General features: G+C 39.6%; 1 protein-coding gene across 6 annotated transcripts in view; it reads left to right on the top strand.

Moving 5' to 3' along the window:
• The window catches only part of LOC112554057 (gelsolin-like), a 38,706-nt gene that overhangs the window by 10,073 nt on the left and 8,650 nt on the right, over positions 1 to 19,983 (top strand). For 4 of the 6 annotated variants that reach the window (XM_025221639.1, XM_025221641.1, XM_025221642.1 and 1 more), the window contains exons 3-25: positions 288 to 362; positions 870 to 926; positions 1,475 to 1,546; positions 1,764 to 1,816; positions 2,337 to 2,427; positions 3,340 to 3,450; positions 4,122 to 4,188; positions 4,851 to 4,986; positions 5,124 to 5,202; positions 5,399 to 5,500; positions 5,937 to 6,093; positions 7,453 to 7,556; positions 8,064 to 8,213; positions 9,090 to 9,173; positions 9,632 to 9,697; positions 10,403 to 10,483; positions 10,815 to 10,898; positions 11,271 to 11,332; positions 11,653 to 11,752; positions 17,502 to 17,594; positions 17,883 to 17,927; positions 18,503 to 18,571; positions 19,080 to 19,205. In XM_025221639.1, the coding sequence (XP_025077424.1) occupies positions 288 to 362; positions 870 to 926; positions 1,475 to 1,546; positions 1,764 to 1,816; positions 2,337 to 2,427; positions 3,340 to 3,450; positions 4,122 to 4,188; positions 4,851 to 4,986; positions 5,124 to 5,202; positions 5,399 to 5,500; positions 5,937 to 6,093; positions 7,453 to 7,556; positions 8,064 to 8,213; positions 9,090 to 9,173; positions 9,632 to 9,697; positions 10,403 to 10,483; positions 10,815 to 10,898; positions 11,271 to 11,332; positions 11,653 to 11,752; positions 17,502 to 17,594; positions 17,883 to 17,927; positions 18,503 to 18,571; positions 19,080 to 19,205 (2,064 nt within the window). Of the gene's footprint in view, positions 1 to 156; positions 363 to 869; positions 962 to 1,474; positions 1,547 to 1,763; positions 1,817 to 2,336; positions 2,428 to 3,339; positions 3,451 to 4,121; positions 4,189 to 4,850; positions 4,987 to 5,123; positions 5,203 to 5,398; positions 5,501 to 5,936; positions 6,094 to 7,452; positions 7,557 to 8,063; positions 8,214 to 9,089; positions 9,174 to 9,631; positions 9,698 to 10,402; positions 10,484 to 10,814; positions 10,899 to 11,270; positions 11,333 to 11,652; positions 11,753 to 17,501; positions 17,595 to 17,882; positions 17,928 to 18,502; positions 18,572 to 19,079; positions 19,206 to 19,983 lie in introns of those variants that run through there. The other 2 variants (XM_025221644.1, XM_025221640.1) reach the window with 2 other exon arrangements.

Genomic DNA, 19,983 nt, shown 5'->3' with positions numbered 1-19,983 from the left:
TATTACTTTAAGACATTGATTAATTTTTATTAAGTCGAAGCATGTTTTACAGTAAGCTTTTTTCATATTCCCTCCATCGCCATCTTTCAATGTACAGTGACGTCAAATTGTCAATAAGCTGACGTATACGCACGCAATGTACGTCAAAGTTTTGCTAATGCGTCATCTGAGCTGGTCTCTCAAGCCCGCCATTTTATTCAGACGGGAAACAAGAAATACTTGCAAAAAATTATTCGCCAGCATTTTGAAAATCTAGAAAGACTATAATCAGAGAACTCACTTTTCAGGGCTTGCGTATCCGGAGCATAGAAAAGAAAGATTATGGATTTTTTGATGAGAGTGGCTGTTACATGGTCCTGAAGGTAAGGCACTGACTATTTGTCCTGTTAACCTTCTTTCTGACGGCCATTTTATTGTTGCCTTTCACTTATCTTCTTACGGAAGTATTTCTTTTCATCATTCCATTCAAATTTAGGTGCTGGTATTTTTCTCGGGTTTTTTGGGTGGGGTGGGAATTTTTATCTTTCTTGACTTAATTTCATTTACATGCATCCATAATACCAGTGCTGTCTTTACCAATAATCAATACCATCAAACACTTACCTGATGGCGACATCACAACGTTTAATAATGTAACTTGACACATTGATTGATGAAGTCTCCGTTGTGTTCCCAGTATCACGTACCAAAACAGGGTACTACCCGCACTACCCATTCAGTGCGCGGACTAAATGATACGGGAACACATGTACCAAAGAACTCGCACACCTGTGTACATACAAGACTAGACTGATGCTCGCATGATGTCAGCGTGTAACATCGAATGGTGCTGTCTCATTATTATTACCATTTTTTCCTTCTCGCTGCAGGTGAACGAGGATAGAACATGCTCCATCAATGTGTGGCAAGGGCGAAAGGCTACCAGGGTACACATCTTTAATAATTGACTCTTAGGGAACAGGTAAAGCTTTTTGATCTCGGGGTCCAAACCTTGCGCTTTCTACAACTCCCGCCTAGTGTCCCTGGCAACGGTTCAAGGTACACACAAACCAACCACCATTTACTACCAAGCCCGCTAACTACAAACCTACGGTGGTGGTTGTACTACGCTCATTTATTTATTCCATCCATGCTAGCAGACCCCCTAATCTTTTTTATTGATGTCGTCTTTTTTCATTCATCACCTCGCCCTTGAACATCATGAGTGTCAGTTTACATTCTGTTCTTTGTTTCACCATTTCTTCTGGTGTCTATGTCTTTACACCACCTGGCCGAGAAAAGCTGAGTCTCGTTCTTCGTCATTATCTGTTTGCTGTCACTGTTTATCTGTGTTCAGGCAAATATGTGTAAACAGGCGAGCGCGCGCGTGCGTATATGTGCGTGAATGTCTTTAAGCATATGTGTGAGTGACTTTCTCACAATTGTGAAAATTTTTTTAATTTCTTTAAAATTTTTTGTTTTTGTTTTTCAATAGACAGATACGATAGAAAAGATGTCCCGTGAACTTGATGAACACATACATAAAGCAGCGATCTTCACGAGAGAGGTACTAACCATCACATGCACACATACAAGCACGTTTGAGAGTCGATTAAATCTTTCCACATCACCGTTCCTAACCCTGCTTATTCTTGTGAGTATTTGCAGTCTTTGAGGTCAGAGTTCATGAGCGTACTTTACAAAAGAAGGTAACTAAAGAGTGCGTGCCAGACTATTTCCGAGCGATGACAGGTCAATGGGTTTTCCCCTCTTTGTTTTTGCAGATGCAGGGTCACGAGACAGACTTCTTTCTTCGAAATTTTCCAGAGGGAGTCGTGTAAGTGGAGTTGAGTCAGTTCGATGGATGGACCAACGCAAAGGCAGACAAACATAACGCTAAGAGTTGCTTCTTCCCTACAGATCACTCCTGGAAAAAAAAACTTAGAAGTCAAAGAAAATCCGTATGAAAGAACTATTAATTGTGAAGATTTTCACATTTTTTGTAAATTCTGTTTAATGTCTCAAATTGAGGTTATTATCAGTGTAGGGTAAGAGTGTAGCTACTGAAAGCGTGTGAGCTCGCATACGCTGTGTGTGTACGTCGGGATCGGAGTGGGGGCAATGGGGGTTCTACTGTACTGCAATTCAAATGTTAGCGAGTCATCCTTATTTGATATGTCCTTTATTTCTGTTAGTACTTGTTCATTATGTCTTCCTGTATGTTTCTCTCTTTACTCCTTTCTTTTCCACGTCTCTCCATTCCTCCCTTTTCATTCCTTCTTCCCTCTCTTCCTCATTTACTCAACCAATTAACCAGTCAGTCCACACACACTTTTTTCTCTTGTATTTTACTGCAGGTATGTCGATATCAAAGGCAAGGGAAAGATGAACAAGACGGCAAAGAAACTTTATATTATCAAAGGAAGGAAGTATGCCGTAGCATCCATGGTAAGCTCTCACCCGAACAGGATTAGTAACACATCCACAAAGTCAGGGACATCCAACTTATTCAGGTGGTTGGCAGGATTAAAACAATGCCAACGTTTTGTGGCCAGTGGATGAACTGTTTGCTGCTCACTTGCTCCTGTTCTTTTGTATCTGGGACACATGTCTGACTCTGCGAATCGGTATAAGTATCGGCCACAATGAGGGTATTTCATTAATTATTTAGCGCATGCGCAGTCCGCGGTAATCGGTGGTTAAAGCGAAAGTTGGGGTAATCCATTCAGCTGATTTTACCAAGACACATGAGGGTAGAGAGGGTCGGAAAGATCACTGTTGTTTTATAAATTGCCGCAACAGTAAATTTTAAAGAGGAAGGAAAAAAGTTAATATGATCTGCTTACCAGATGGTAGATGTCTAAAAACTCGAGACGAAAATTGTGGTTACACACGTAGGTACGAAGAGAGAACTTCGTGCTGACAGAAGACTCAACAGTAGGCGGTCATTTCGCATTAGGATTTTCACATAGATGACCCTTGTTAATTCAGCAAGATACCAATATTACATCGTGGGTATAAAAGCGAGAGTAGACAACCGTCACCGCGTCGACCAAAACAACTGCCTACAGTGTCCGCTAGAACTTCTTTGCCAGGCTTGGAGACAAGTAAGGTAAAAGATGCATCAGGCATTGATTCCGAAATAACAATAGGAGGGGAAAAGACACACATTAATAAATGGATTAATAATAAATATCCATTAAGCTGTTACACAATTAATACTGTTTCTGTACAGGAACGGGTCGTTGGATCAAATATGAACTTTATATTTAAAATATCATTTATTTAAATTAGAAATATCTTTTCTTAAAATTCCTTCACAGTTATATCTGCTAATAACGTTCCTCACTTTTTAATTAGGGGGAGATCAATCCGGATGAGTTGGATCCCTCGTCAGTGATCTTGTTAGATGGCTATCCTCGGATGTACTTGTGGATGGGTCAGCGAACTGACACTGTGACCCGTGTAAAGGTGAGCGCCCATACTGAAAGACTGCACTAGGATGCCAAACGATGTCTGCTGTCATTTATTAATGGTGTCACAAGGGATGTCGTTTGTCTAACTACATCGAAAATGTAAAGACAGAAGATAAGCGGAAACCTTGCACCTTTCGTCTGCAAACTAGTCTCGCAATCGACTCGAATGGACAGACTAGGGTTATAGAGGAAGAGGCTTTGATTCCCAGAAGTCCCTTGCTGTGGAGAGCTGGCGCCGTAAACTTTGGACCGTACACAATCCATCAACGGCAGCCAGAAACATTAAGTATTATATTAACTTTGATGTCAGGCGTGCTTAGGAACTCTCCTGGGCTACGATTAGTGAGTTCTCTTCTAGAGATTGTGATTAGTTCCTCCACTTGTTTGACACTACAACTGTGTCATATTTTTTCCCGTACAACTTCCCAATATCGATAACGACTATTGGTTTGGATGGATTGTATGAAAAAAACTTGCTTACAGTATACTACTTTCCTATATGAGAAGCTGAACAACTGACTGCTGACGATTCAAGGAAAAGACAAGATTAAGCACACTAATTATAATATATGTTGAATGTTTATTTCAAAGAACTATTCTCATTTCGGTCATTTTAATTTTTTGTGCTTTTTAAGTCTTAAAATGGTGATGGATTTTGTAACGCAGGCTATTCAGCTGACCAAGCGATTGAGGGCATGTCAGAGGAACGGAAGAGCACATATAGTCGTCATAGGTAGGTACAGCGCTCACTACTCTATCACACAAATCAGACGACCAATATTACAATGTTTCTGTTTATGATGGTGATGTTCTGGATGTTTTCTTCTACAGTTGTTTTTGTTGTTCCTGTTGCTGACAATGCTGCTTTTATTTCCTTCTTCGATATGAGTAGTTGTTTGTTCTTTCTCACTAATTGATTCTATAACAGTTTTTCTTTATTACTTTTTTTTCTTTTGTACTAGTTGTTTTTCTATGCTTGTTGTTCTTTGTTATATTAGAAGTTCCTTTTGTATACTAATTGTTCTTCCATAAAGTTGTTTTTCTTTATTAATTGTTTTCTTTATTAGTTGTTGCTGTTTTTCTGTACTAGTTGATGTGTGTGTGTGTGTTTGCCAATGTGTGACATTTTTCTCTTATGATTAAAGAGTAGTTTGAAAGCGTCTGTCATAAAGCGACTGAAAACACACTGTCATGCAAGCGTCATTGTTTAATATATAGTACTGTTGCTCACAGATTCTTGTGTGTTGAACACGATGGCGAGCAGATTGAGATCGTCCTGTAAATCATCCTTTAATATGATGTACTTTTGTGAATAAAAAGCTTCTGCCATTTAAGTGTTAACATAATTTTGATTAACCCTGTACTAATGTCATGTTATGCCTGCTTGTGCTGCAGATGATAATGACACGGAGAACAACGCGACCTTCTTGAAAAAACTACAAAACACCAAGAAATTCCACAGCTCTCTGAGCGACAGAGGTCTACAAGACGGCAGCTCCACAACTTCTTCCAATGTTATCAATTTACACCGGTAAGGCCCTTCTAGCGCGTTTTCTTATGACATCATCATCACATTATTATTAGTAGTAGTGTTGCCTTTTGGCAATCTGTGCATGTGAATAAACAGACCGCGATTGCGCTATTCATGCCTAGTGTGTCTTTGTGCAGGGTCACAGGTCAGCGAGTGCTATATGACATGCCCTTTGCGACTTCTGTCCCACTGCATCAGCGTTTCCTTGTGTCCACGGTCAGTGCCGGTACTCTCGCTTGCTTTGCTTTGTTGATCACGTTGCTGTAGTCATTGCTGCTGCTGCTGCTGCTGATTGCTGCTGATGATGATAATGATGATGATTGATTGATTGATTGATTGATTGATTGATTGATTGATTGATTGATTGATTGATTGATTGATTGATTGATGATTGTTGTTATTATTATTATAGGAGAGCTTCCTTCTGGACCGAGGTCCTTGTCTGCCACTCTTTATTTGGGTCGGAGCAAAGGCCCAGGAACAAGATTACTTTGACGCTATTACCCGAGCAAGGGTAGGCTCCCTTGGAATGTTTGTCTAGTTACGTTTTATTTCCCCGAATATGCTCCACAAGCGCGCTTGTGTGCGTGTGAGGGGAGAGAGAGTGCCAATGAACCCAGAAAACAATATTCAAAATGTGTGTATGTGTGTGTGTGTGTGTGAGAGAGAGAGAGAGAGAGAGAGCAGAAATAGAAAGTCACGCTTTCGAAGACGAAAGCCAACAAAGGAATGCAACTAATAAAAAAAATAAAAGTTATGTGACTAAACTATCACCGTAAACTTTTTGTTGTCTGGAAATTCAAATGACGTTTAAATGGATGCGTATTTCATCTTAGTGTAACAGCTTTCAATTTCCACCCCACCCCACCCTCATGTCTCGTCTGTAGCCTGGCTTCACAAAGTTTTGTGAGAGAGATCGCCTCATTTGCGACTTTTTTCAAATTTATTAGAAATTTGCGGAACACCTGTCTTACCCGGCCTGGCTACCATTGTGTCGTGTGATGGAAGCAAGGGAACCCGTGTGTTTCAAATACTTCTTCCGAACGTGGAAAGAGCTGTTAATGACTAAGCCTTTCGCCTCGCACAGATACAGCATCGCCAGTATAGGTAGGATGAGTCTCGAATAGCGACTATCTTTCTTTTACACCAAAAACGTCAGGCAGTGTTTTTGTCTAACCAACCATCAGCAAAACTCTACAGTACTATGTAATTTAGCTTTCTGACCTTTCTGCCCTCCTCTCTCTCTTTCTCTTTCTCGCTGTCTTCTGTAACGGTGTACCATGATTCGCCAGAGAATTACGGAAATTTTAACAGCTCCTTTGTATACCCATTAAGTTCGCTCCTGTAAAATTACAACATTATATGACTAAATTAATTTCAATGTTTATTTTTTATGCTATGTTACGACGGGAAGGATTAAGTATGCTGGTACTGATAAGCTGTATATAGCATATTGTTTATATTTACTACGGTTGGTTTTTGTTCCATTTTTATTGTTTAATCCCTAATGTATAGACTGGTGGCCTGGTAATAAAGGTTTATATGTGCGACAGTTCAATCGTATCTATCTATCCAGCTGTAGGTGACCGCCTTTCCCTCTCTCTCTGTTTCCTCTGCTCTCGTACTTTTCCTCACATTCTTTTATACAGCACAAACGCCTTTATAAGACAAACAGGCAAGCATGAAGAAAGAGGCGTACTGAAAACTAACCAAACTTTTGGCCGTAATTTATCAAGAAACCTACCAGAATATCTTTACTTGTTAAGATCAAAACAGCTGGTTTGTGAGACGTTAGACGTCTAGTGGGGTGCAATTTTGTTGACGACTGGGTGAAGCTGAAATTAAGTGTAAGATACTATTTCGCATTATCCCTCTTCCGGAGTTTTCATGTTTGTCCACAGATACGCTTAATTAACTTATGGACCCAAATCTCCCATTGGCTGTAGCCTCCACAACGTCAACGTATCCGTATTCAATTCTGATATTTGTGCTTTTGATCTCTTTCTGTAAATTTCTATGTTAAGAGGCCCACGTGCGACAAGGGATAACGAATGTCAGGAAGATTATCTTGTGTTAGCTGAATAATAATAGCGTTTCTGTGCTCTCAAACTGATCACAGATCACAAAACACTTTTGAGGACAGATGCTTAACACTTTACAACAGGCGTTGAAAGAGCTGCAAGTTACGTAGGTAGTGTGTGAGGGCAAAACTTAATCTGTATATATAATCATTTGTATCTTGTTTATCTTATATATTATATGTGTCATTTGTCTTCTACTTTGAAAGGTTATGTTGAACGCCACTTCATGAAAATCTCTCTGATATACTTTGTAATATGCATTCTCATTAACATCTTGAAAAGGACATTTACTCAGATTTTAGAAAATGGTGTTTTACACTGTGCTTTACTCGTTTAAAAAATAATGCTCATTGCACGGACCTACGTCTGTCTTGTGTCCGACCAGAACACGGACAGTTTTCTCAATGGGAGCCTGGGGCTGTTCCTTCCAGTGCCACACATAAAGCTTCAGAAGATGATCTTGAGCTCACCACTGATGGCTCGACTGAGGTACTGATCTCAATATGCTTTCCCTTTTCCTTCAAACGCTGATTTTTTTTTTCCTTTTTCTTTCTTCTTTATTTCTCAATCTTTTCCTCTTATACTCCTGCTGATTCAACGTCAGAAGCTCTTCTCCTCCTTCTGACATTCTCATGCGCCTTTTGTTCCTCGTAGAGTTTTAGTCATTAGTTTATTGCTGCCTCTTTAAGGGTGAAGGCTTTTACTTTCACCTTTTTGATTTAGCATTTTGCTATGACACGTCTTTAGCTTTTTTCTACGCTGATTTGCTTCACTTTACTGATTCCTTTCTTATATTTTTCTATTTCCCCCCCCCCCCATCTGCCTATCCAATCTATCTCTCTCTTTTATTGTGCATTAAGTTTCCAATTGTGTACATTGCATATTGCGTGGGTGTTGGGTTTGGTGTAAGCTTGGAGGTGTACGGGAGTTGGTCCGTCAACTGTTGGCAGCTTTTGCTGCTTGAGGAATATGAAGCTTTGCTGCTGATATTCGCAGATGTTTCGTGTTGACCATGCGACCCTAGCCACCCTAGCCACCCAGTGCCGAGAGCCTGGTGTCTTCAACAGTTCAGACTGTTATGTTATACTGCACCGACCGAGCTCAGACCCTCAATTGAATTCGAATTTCACCATTTTCTATTGGCTAGTACGTATCACGTGGTCTGTATGTTTCCCTTTGCTAGTAGCCATAAGGTCTAAGATGTGTGTGCGCATAATTTATTTGGCTCTGTTTTTTGGTCTTTTTTTTTTTGTATCTTAAGCGAATCTGTATTATTTTAAGTCTCTAAGGTTTTATGTATATATAATGTACTCTTTTAATCATTAAATGCATGCACTACGATTAACTTTATAATGTTGAAGAAGAGTTATTTTAACTGTTTTGATATACATGTACCTAAGAAATTTTGTAAAAGAAACTTTCACATGGCCTTGACATTACTTTTGTCGATGTTCTTTCTTATTACTTTTAACTTTAGATATTTTCCTATTCATAGGTTATTTAAAATTGAAGTATTATTGATCTACACGTTAGCAGGTCATCTTTAATTAATACAATAACTTATGGTATTTTTGTTTCAAATCACTATCAATATTTTTCATCGTATTTTACGTGTATAGTTAGCCTTCATTCTTTCCAGTCAATGAAAAATATTTCACTAACCATTTGCAACAAACATAACTTACGTATAGCCTCTTCAATCAGTATTTGCCTTGATCAATACTTATAATTTATTAGACTTTACAATATTTGGGGAAAACACCAATATAGTCAGTATTTAGCAGGATCTGTCAGATATTTTATTCCATTGTGGGTGCAAGGTTTTCTCAATAAATTTGACCTAACTCTGATTGCTTGTGTGTCACTATTACTGCAGCTTAGTGAGCTTCTCGACCTTTTATTGTATTATTATAAAATATTGCTTGTGTTATTTCGATGCCATTTTTTACAAATATTTCTTTAATTGTGGGATCAGGCATAAACACGTGCGTTAAACATGAGTGTCGTATTTGTCGCTTACAGGGGAGAAGGAGCTCAGCAGAGACTCAATCCACTGCCCTGGCGTTGTCGATGAATTTATCATCTAAACTGGACAATGCAGTCGTGGTGAGGGGACGACTTTCATCTGAACCTATCTTTAATCCATCCAAATACCAAAAACGATAAACGCGGTATTGTGGAGTGAATAACAAGAGCTTTTGATCTGGCAGGGGAGGTTGATAGGGAAGACAACTATGTTTGAATGTTAACGCATTTCCTGACCTGATTGACTTTCACTGCTTTGGCGTTTACAAGTTCCTTACAACGTTTTGTATGTGTCAGATGTTTTTGCAGCACAATCGAAGCAAAATCCTGACTCTTTTTCGTATTTCGCCATATTTACTTCTGCTGAAATCAAAGCAATTTTCGCTTGGTTATGTCGGCGAAAATCATTTTATTCCTTCACGTGCTATATGAAATTACTCCGTTTCTAATGCAATCTGTTTTAAGCTTCTTTGTGGGCACTAACAGCTCAGCGCTCGTGAATCATAGTAACAAGTGTTTGTGTGTGGGCGTGTACTCAGATCCGTGCGCTGGATGGCCATGAACCACGCAGTCTCTTGACCATCTTCGACAGAAGCATCGTCGAGGTGCGTTACCCATGCCTTTGTTGTTGTCGTCGTCGTCGTCGTCGTCGTCGTCGTTGTTGTTGTTGTTATTTGTAATACACAGCACCACGACCAAGATAGATCTTCCTCGCAGATCAGAACTGATAAAATATATGTAATGTCAGATAAAACTATGGAAAGTCTACACTCTAAAGCATTAAGGGGGATAATGGCTGTAGTCCGGGACTGAAAAAAGTGCCGTGGCACTGACTGAAAACTGAACTGGATGAAGCAGGAGTTATCTGTATTTTCACATTTGAACACCGTGGAAAACGTGGTGAAGACCACATTGCATCCTACGGTTTACCGTCAGTGACACTGCTCATTTTTTTTTTGGGGGGGGGGGGAGGGGTGGCTCCATGTCCATGTCCAATATTTTGTACTCGTGTCTGATATTTCATATTTGTTTCATTTCTTTTCTTTATACACTGTCTCCAGATATTTTAAACCAACAGTACGAAAGAACGCTTTAATTCACGATGATCTTTTCAAATTGCTCTGGCTAATTATTACACAATTTTTTGGGCGTTATTGAAGAAGACTCGCATTAATCGTAAATTTACATCGGTATTATGATTCTACGGAGAAGTGCACCTTTCGCACGATGCGAGGTCCCCTAGAAAATTCGGGGTAGCCAGTCCGTTTTATACTCTCAGCGCTTTGACTACAATCATTTAAATTTTATAGCTGGAAATCCAGGGGGACGGCGTCGATGTCCAGATGTACTGCGTCAGAGAGTGGGCTGAAAGTGGCATGAGAGTTCATCAGGTATCGGATACAATATCTTTAATAGATTCAGTCTTCACGTTTTATTTATTATCGATGATGTGTTACATAGTTATACTTCTATATTTTATATTTATACTTTATACTTTTTCTATCTTTAATCCTAGACGAGCTTTGTCAAGTAAGTGGCCTGTAAAGGTTTTGTGATAAAGAAAGCTTTTTTCGTCTTTTCTCAATGTAAATATAAGTAATGAAAAATTTATACACATACATGGTGACAAATATATACACATACACACATTCCACATACAATCACTCATGATCAGCAGCATCCATCATGGCAGGATCGATAAAAACAAACATCTCTCTACAGGTGCCGCCTTCTGCCTCTTCGCTTAACTCATCCGCTGCCTTCGTTCTAATAGCGCCCAACCGCAGTATTTTGTGGTATGGAAAGGTCTGTACCGAGGATTATTCTTTACCCACTCCAGTGTAAAGACGCCTGCTTAGTTTCGATTTTTTCTTTCTTGATAAGTATTTTCTTTATAATGTTTTCTTAACCTTAGTTTAGTTTTGTTTTTGTTTTGGCGAAAACACGGAAATTGGTCACGCTATAACTTCTCGTACTTTTTACATCTAACATGTACTCCCCATTCCTTCCACCCATCTCCAACTAATGGACAAACACTCGTTCACAATGCCATTGTCCCTTCTTTCCATTATATTGACCTGTAAGGTTTACAATGGGTAGAGAAAAAAATCTTTTCTTTTACCGGTACGCTCTAAGGTTTTATTATTATTTTTTTGTGTCTTCTCAATATTGTTTCAGTTCACAGGAGGCCTTGTGAGAGAGTTTGCTAAAAACATGCTGGCGTTCTTAGACTCCTCGAGGTAAGACTCTCAAACACTCATGTCAGAGTTTTTCAGAACGTATGTCAGTAGTAAAAGTTCTTCAGCTGAAAAATTAGTTCATCAAAAGAAACCAGTTATTATATTTACAACTGTGAGTTTAATATATAAAAGTCCTTATTCCCATATTTTTTACACGGTCGTTTTCACATAATTACGACACAGCCACGTGGAGGAGGCAGACTGTTGTCATGCATTGCTTTTTTCTTTATATTTATTTTTCTCTTTATTTCTTCTTTCCTCTATTTATTTGTGGCTGTTAGATTGTATTCTTACAAAGTCGCTCATTATGATACGGACAGGATGTATACATACGAAGCCATTACTGAGGGCGGTGAAGCAGACGACTTCTGGGGCATCATTGGTCCGCAGCAGCCCTATCCAGAAGAATTCATTGACGTTGTGAGTTGTCATCATTCTGATTGGCTGGTTGCTCTCGAGCGCCTGTCCTCTCCTTTTTTTTCTTTCTTTTTTTTTTCTTTTTTTTTTCTCTTTTTCTTTCAAATCAGTGTGATGAAAGTGGGTTTGCTTTTTGTTGTATAGCGTCATGTATGCCCGGAACTAGTTGCAGGAAGATTCATGTGTCCTCTCTATACATGAATGAATCGGCTGCGACTTTATTTTCCACCCGCCTGCGTGGGTGCAAATTTGTTTTAACTGACAGCAATGGTCATTGTGATAAACTATCTTCCTAAATCTGGGTTAATATCCTCCTACCTTATGTTCTAGAAATAAATAAATGTCCATACACAGAAAGGCGTCCTTTCGTGATGTCACATTTGTTCACGATTAACATATGGTCCCAACTCCTATTTACTGTCACTTTAAGAACATATAGGTATCAGTTGCAGCCCTGACGTCTGTGGTGTTAGCCCCTTTCTGTGAGTGGGGATATTAGTAGGCCTGAATCTAGATAACGGATGTTGAGCCAGATTTGAGGTAATAGTATTTACTCGATCGATACAAATAAAATGCAACCCACTACACCTTTAACTGTTGGTCGTTCAAAAAAGCCCTTGACTTGCTTGTCTCTGAAACTGGAAGCTTGCTACAATTGCAACAAAGGCCCAAACTGGCTCAATGCTAATACTGGCTTCCCTGGCGTGAGCAGTTTTACGGTGACTTGTATTTATTTTGGAGTTAGGTAGTGGGAGCTAGGTCCTGGACTGTAGACTCCGACCACTTCCACGCGATGTTTTTTGTTCCTCCACCCGATAGTATTTAATCTTTACCAGTCTGTTAACGTGTAACAGGCCATCTCCTCATCCTTGATTGGCAGTTTGGACACCTGAAGATATTACCACCAACTCTTGACATCTTGCTCGGTTCTTTTGATGCACTCAATGAGAAGCCAGCTCACTCTTGGCTGATTTTTGTCAAGTTCTTTGATTTGCTTCTTTTCGACCTCCCTTTACTATCGTCCTTGGAAACAAGAATAGTCTGAAGGTTTGCACACACCACTTCCGTCTTTTTGTTGAGGACAGCGTCTCTTCGAGTAGCGAAGTCATTTGCCCGAATCTCATTACTACCTCCTCAATGGTGCTGGGGTCTTTGTATGAGCTAAGAATCTTCTTGCAGAATCTCATCTCTATGGACTTAATCTCTTCGGACATCTGTAGTCATGATTCGAGGCGTAATATTATATTATACTGAAAATACGTTGTTTTACATTTCATTCCTTAACTCAACAGAGCAAAACGACGCTAGGGACTAACTGTCGCGTGATGTGACAAGGGTAAAATGGCTGACACATGTCAGTGTGTCGTGGCTGACACATGTTAGTGTGTCACTGCGCGTTCACTAATCTTTGCCTGGCGCATCACAGCGTGAAACGCAAGAGCTCAGCCAGCTTCCACTCGTCAGTCTAGTTTTGCGGTAGCTCAGGCTAAGAAATTAGGTAACAGTTACTATGGTAACGGAAACAAACCCTAAATATATCTCGCCTGAGGTGGAGCACCGTGATGAAGGGTCCAGAAATAGACGCGTGTCACTTTCTGCATCAGATCGGCTCCAGAATATTACATGGCGCACAAGCCGTCATGTGTTATGAGCAGCTAACGAGCTTTTGCCCAAGTTCAAAGCCATTTCAATGACATACACAAATAAAATTATTAATTCTGGATACATCATTATCCCCATCATCGTCATCATCATCATCATCATCATCCCCATCATCATCATCATCATCTAGACCCACACACTTGGCCCACATTTTGTCGTCGTTAAAAGATACAGAGGCTGACCAAACAGGTTAGATGAATGAGCATCGTTAGAAGATATCACCTGCAGGTCACTAGAGATTTGCTAGTGGTGAAAAGTCGAGAACTGCGTTATTCAGTCTGCAAGGCATCCGCTCTACGAGCCTACAGAACGATTCCTGAAAGTCGTCTGGGAAGAATTGTCCTTTTTATTATTTTCTTAGCTTTCCGGAGCAGAATCGTGAACTTGACAAAGAAATCGTCTGTCAGATGCAAATGAGATTCCATTTTATTAGAATTCTCTGTGTGCTGTCATTTTCCTGCGCGCTGCGCCAAAATCCAATAACATTCCTCCCCAAGAGGAGTTTGCCTGGCCCTTGAGACGATGGAAATGGTGACGCTGTTGTCCATAACCTTCACAACAGACTCTAATTAGGCAAATGCGGGGCCTGACCACAGTCACTAAGGCCTAGGTCACTGTGCAGCCAGTGCAAGGGTTGGAGGGGGAGATAGGTTCTTAGGTCAGAAGAAGCTACTTTATTTGTATGGCTGGCTGAATGAACAAACTACCCGTATTCTCGTTCTCATTGTAGGTTGTTCGTTCATTCACTGAATGTCTCTCTCATAACTCCCTTATATATTTTTACATGGATTTGGTGGGAGATGGGAAAAAGGTGTGTGTCAGAAAGAGAGGAAAAATATGTGTAAATGCGGGAGAGAATGAGTGAATATGAAAAGGTTCTGAGGAATCTGTGAAAATTCGGGAGTAGTAAGATTAGTTTTGCTTGCAAACGATAACTTTAGAAAGATTCTTAATGTGACAGCCTACATGTACGCGTCTTTTTCAGTCTCTGGTGTGAAGTGTTTCACTAGGGAACGATCTGAGGTAATTGCACTCCCTCTTCTATCCCAGTGACTGACTAGAAAAGACTTCACCGGCTTTGTATCGCTTCCTTTCGCATTCAAAACAGTTTTTTTTTAAATCAGAGGAAAGGGTAGGCTCATTTAACAAAATAACTTTGCGGCAGTCGCTTAAAAGCATTCACATGCGAAATGCCCGTGGTGAAGTTGCCGGCGTCTCAGATTTTCTTCAGCATCCATCAGATACAGTGCGCTGGCCAGCTGAAGGGGAAAAAAATGCTGGTTTGCAAGGGAGACAGCACCTGCCTTGCTGCGCATGCTGACACTGGATTCCACAGCCATCTTGCCTGTTGTATGTTCGGACTAATGAAGCCGTTCAGCAAGCGAGACGAAATGTAATGACCACGCAGCAATGTCGTGCAGCCTGGTTATTGGGTCTGTTCCAGAGATAGTGTGACCTTAAAGGGCAACTCGAGTGCAATAATTCTTTTTCTTTATGATTGGGTTAAGTTCATTTCAAAAATAATAATTCTCAAAAATTTGGGTGCATAATTGTGCTTAATTTTCAAGATATACGCTTTCAAACATAGGAATTATCACCAGTTACTAGGAAAACAAAAGAAAATTAATTTCCTATGCTGGAGGGTTCCGTTGGGCGCAAGTAGTATTTGTAACATGGAGTGTGGCTCAGAAACCTATGCATGTTTTTGAGTCAGAAGGAGAAATATCGCTCAGGTTGTGTCCAAGAAGCGATTTTATTTGCCCTCAAAATGAAGGCTGATTTTGGAATACAGCCCTATAGAATTAAACTTTATATAGAAGCTTGGACTGAAGTTAAAGAAATAAAAAGGTCAAAACTGAATTACCTTGACAAACTGGTAAGTAAGTCTTCTCCAGAACACAATTTAATGGGCAATAATTAGGGACATTGCTGTCTACACTGTATTATTATTATTTTCTGTTACCAAGTGGGCCCATTTGAATTGATTTTTCCATGTGTATTATTGTTAATAAAATATAAACACATTTCAAATGTGTTTGTTTACGATAAACTCCCATAATTTTTTATACTTGATAAGTAATTTCCAACATTGGATTTTTATTTTATAGTTACAACTGACTGTTGATAATGACTTGCTTACCATTAAAACTATAATACATCATAAAAATTTAATACACATTTACCGATGCATAAACTTATTTCCTCCTCATTTAGCTGCATACAAAACTTACTATTTACTTACTCGCACGTCTTCCCGTTTAAGCTCATCCTACGCTTGTCAACCGCAATTTTTTCTTAGCTTTTTCAAGAAAGCACGTCAGTGGTACCCTCAAACTGTCGTGTCTTTAGCATTGTGCTGGATAAGGATACGACTGATGATGTGTTTGTGACTGACTCACCACGCTGCTTCTGAACCATAACAATACAGAAAGCGTCGATGGGGCATATCTGGTGCTTGATCTTTGTTTAAGCTTTTTACCAGCAATCGCATTTGGTTTTAACAGCTCGTCCTTTCGTATGGTTGGCAATGCTGTAGGAAGGTCTCGTTTTACTGAAAATGCAAGATTTAGCTGCACTGTATAATTGACTGGATAACATTAGTTTTTGAAATGTTTTGAGCAAATTATTGAGTTCAGTGTTGTGACAAAGTTTGCACTTTTGAACAAAACAGAGATCTGTATAGACAGATATCTGAACTGTGTTAATCCATGGATTTTGGCATCGTTTTAGGTAGTCGGATCACTCTCAATCTTTCTTAGTAGCTTGGATTTTCTACCATATTCTGATGCTTGGACAGTGGACATCCAGCGAGACATGAGGAGAGAGACACAAGAATCAGATACGGAGAAACTGACAAACCGTCGAACAGAAGTGGAGTTCGATCGCTTTAATGAAGCGCTCCACATTGTCCAAGTTCTCTTCGGCCTGCAAATGCACTTTACCCTTTGGCACCCGTTCCTCCGATGCCCTGATCCTATCAATTCTAGAGTGGGCCGAAGGTCCGTACACTAGCTGCCACCAGCCTTCCAGCCCTCTGCTCCCTCCAGACGAGTCATTTGTAGCTTGGGGGAATGAAATGCTTGAAGGCAGCGCACTAGCAAAGCGGTTCGATGAGGATGCAATTCCTGAAAAGTTCTCGTTAGACGCACTTAGAGGGCAAAACGCTGCTGCCAATGAGAGATGAGATGACAGGGCTGCAATGCAGGATGCCTAAGCTCGTGCGAACATCAGGTCAATGGGGAGCCAGCAGCCAAAATACAGAAATAAAAATGGCTCTTAGATACAAAATTTGCACGCTGAAACATGTCAGTGCGTTACAGCTCTAAATTAAAATACAAAAATTCCAGATATTGAACATTATTTTTCTTTGTGTAAAAAGAGAAAACACACGCGTCTACATACGTACACAAGGTCTCATGTGACGGAAAGAAGCTTATTTGCTGTCCTCCACAAACGATGCTAAATCGTCGTAATACCTGCTCTCTGGTAAAATATCTGCTCTCTGGTAAAAAATGATGAGAATCATAGCAAACTGCCCTGCAAGCTTTTCATTGATCTCTTATTAGAGAGTTATTCTCGCGAAAGCAATAATTTGCGAATTTTCTTCTCCAAAAACTTCAAAACACTAACGTGACGACTGAGTTTAGTTTTCTACCACCTCACTAATTCAAACCTTGATCGTATCCGCATTTTTTCACGAGGAGCCGATCAGTGTTTCCCGTAAACTACTTTGAAATCAGCTCGAAATAAATATGAAAGAAAATGATGTTACCTCTTTTCCGCTCATCGACAAAAAAGATGACAATTTCCCCGTCAACGGATCACAGAAATGGCTTCGCGGTGCGCCGAGGACGTAAAAATCAGAGCAGCAGGTCATTCTGCTCGGAATAGATCGGAAATAGGGTTCAAAGGGAAAGTGCGCTCCATCAAGAAGGTGGTGCAACGCGGACAATCAACATGGCAGTTGTCATTGCAAAATTGGGAAAACCTAGCTTTACTGTTTTCCTCCATTCCTTCATTTAGTCATAGAATTCCATCTTTCATTTATTAATTTATTTTAGTAGCTGCTGCACATCTGCTGTCTCTGTAGGTACTGCCGAGGAGGACGGCACGCCTGTCTTGTTGCAATCGTAGGCTGAATGGTACTCTACAGCTGGAAGAGATCGACAGCTTTACACAGGAGGTAACCATTTTGCCTCGCCTGTTTAATGTGATGGAGAATATATTCGCACATGATACCATTTTTGTATAGCTTTTAGTGTATGCTTGTTACTTAACCGATAGATTTTATGCAGGCACAAGGAAAAGTTATTTAATCATATTTTCTTGGAGTAGTACCAGGCATCTATTTTCAGATAGATATGTGTTTTCTGTCATATTCTGCATCTGTAAATTGTACAAGAATACTTTTAAAGTTATTGATCAAGTTCGTTTTGCAATAATCACTTCACTTTTTGTGAAATTGTTCAAGGATTTGTGTGAATCGGAAATTTTCATTCTGGACACCTTTGATCAGGTTTGTATTTTCTGGAAAGTAAGTTTTTTTTCAGAATTGGTTAAAACTTTTTCTTTGATGTGTGCTTAGTTACTAATGATTAATTCTATCCTTCATTTTCTAAGAAACAGGTAATAGACTAAAATAGCAAGGTAGGATATTAGATATTAGGATACTGTCACTAAAACAACAACATATGGCCACTTGTTGTTGTTGTTGTTGTATCAGTAAGATAATAGGGGAAAGATTTTAAATAGCTGGATTAAAGATGGACTATCAAAGAAATGAAGAAAAAAATAGCTAATTATGGAAAGTCTAGGTGGGTGATAGAAGAATATTAAAACGAACATTGAACCTGAACAATTAATGTTTTAATTCTATGTAAAATATTTTTTAAATTGTTGATGCTTCTTACTCTCCAGCTCTTTTCATATTTCTTTGCCTTTCTTGCTCTTCTTAATCTTATTTCCGATCTCTCCCCCCTCCCCTTTAGTTTTTTTGCTCTTCCTCTCCTCTCTCTTCTCATATACAAACATTTCTACTTGTTTTCCTTTTTGTGATTACTTTTTGTGCGTGATTGACGCTTTCTTCCCTAGGTATTTTTGTGGTGTGGCAATGCTTTGGATGACCACACCAAGAAGACACTTTTGCCGAATTTGCTACAGGTGATGACTATAACTGAAACTGGCCTGACCATGTACCTGCTTCCTTTATAAATGCATACTCACTAACACACTTGTGTGCCCATTGTTCACTATTTGCTTCCCAGTTGAGATTTATTTTTATCTTTTTAATTATTTTCGCTTCCATTTAATATTTTGCCTGTATAGGATTCTTTGTTATGTGTGACACATTTGTTCCTCATCGTTTACTTTCTAACATTTCTAACATTCAGCCCTTATCCTACTTACTTCCAGATTCATTTTTTCATTCAGTTTTTCGTGTCTTTGTCAAAATGGTGTGGGCGAAAGATTGTTGGTATTGTGTAAGGGAATCTACGGTCATTTTGCTTTTCTTTTGTTCATTTCTTTCTATCTTCATTGTGTTGTCATTCTCTACCTTAATTAGCTTAATTATCATATGCTTCTATCATATGCATATCACGTGCTTCTTTGTATTTTTATGATTATTTTCTTTCTAAATCTTTTCACTTTTTTGTTCTCTTTGGGTTAGGATTATCTGGACTGCGATCCAGCCCAAAGGAATAGCAGTGAAGTACAGCTCTGGATCGTCATGCAGGGAAAAGAGCCTAAGATATTTTACCAGCACTTTCCATTTTGGGATAGGGATGGATATACGGTGAGTTATTAGTGCTCTGTACAGTGTCGTTTCTTCTAAGCAGCCAGAAAAAGAAATTGAAGATGATGGAACCTATCCTATACTGAAATATTTGTATAGGTCAGAGTACATGGTATTTTTTACAAACAGGTCGTGCGTTTGTAACCCCATAGTTGACTTTCAATGATTTTTTTTAAATTTTTATTCAATCGTGTTAGAAAATGTGTGCTTTTCTTACGGGTGGTCTTACTGCGCAGCGGTTAAGTGCATGCCATCGAGACAATATCAGTGGTGGGTCTAGCACACGTGATATCTCTCAGGATGTCTGAGTAGGTCCCAGGATTGGACTTACTAACCCTGATATTGTCTTAGTAGCGGGCAGGAAAAGATTAAAAGGTGGGTGGGTCTAACGTAGTGGCAATAAACTAAGGAGTTCATTTTGTCTAGAGTACGGCTTGTGCCCAACCCTTTCCGTCTGCGCTTTTAAATTGCTCGGATAAATCAAGCAACTTATCCATTTTCTGGGTAACCAATGGGATATACAGTCACAGACCCGAAAAACAGCGGGCGATCTTTCGCTTTACAGTCGAGTTTTCTAATTACGAGGCCACATCCCTTCTCCTCTAACCCAGTAATTAACTCGCCGTAAAACACCAGCAGCCATTTCTAGAGTTCTCTAGTCCTTCACTTGCAAGGTACTAGTGTTTTCCCTCCAAGGTAACCATTCTAGGTCAAGCATCGCTTTTTGATGATAGTCAAAATTAGATACAAAACACTTGGACATCAGAAGATACCGTAG

This window comes from Pomacea canaliculata, linkage group LG13 (genome assembly GCF_003073045.1).
Source record: "Pomacea canaliculata isolate SZHN2017 linkage group LG13, ASM307304v1, whole genome shotgun sequence".
Classification (NCBI taxonomy): Eukaryota; Metazoa; Mollusca; class Gastropoda; order Architaenioglossa; family Ampullariidae; genus Pomacea; species Pomacea canaliculata.
Note: the sequence above shows the minus strand (reverse complement) of the source record. Positions and strands in the feature narration are given on the sequence as shown.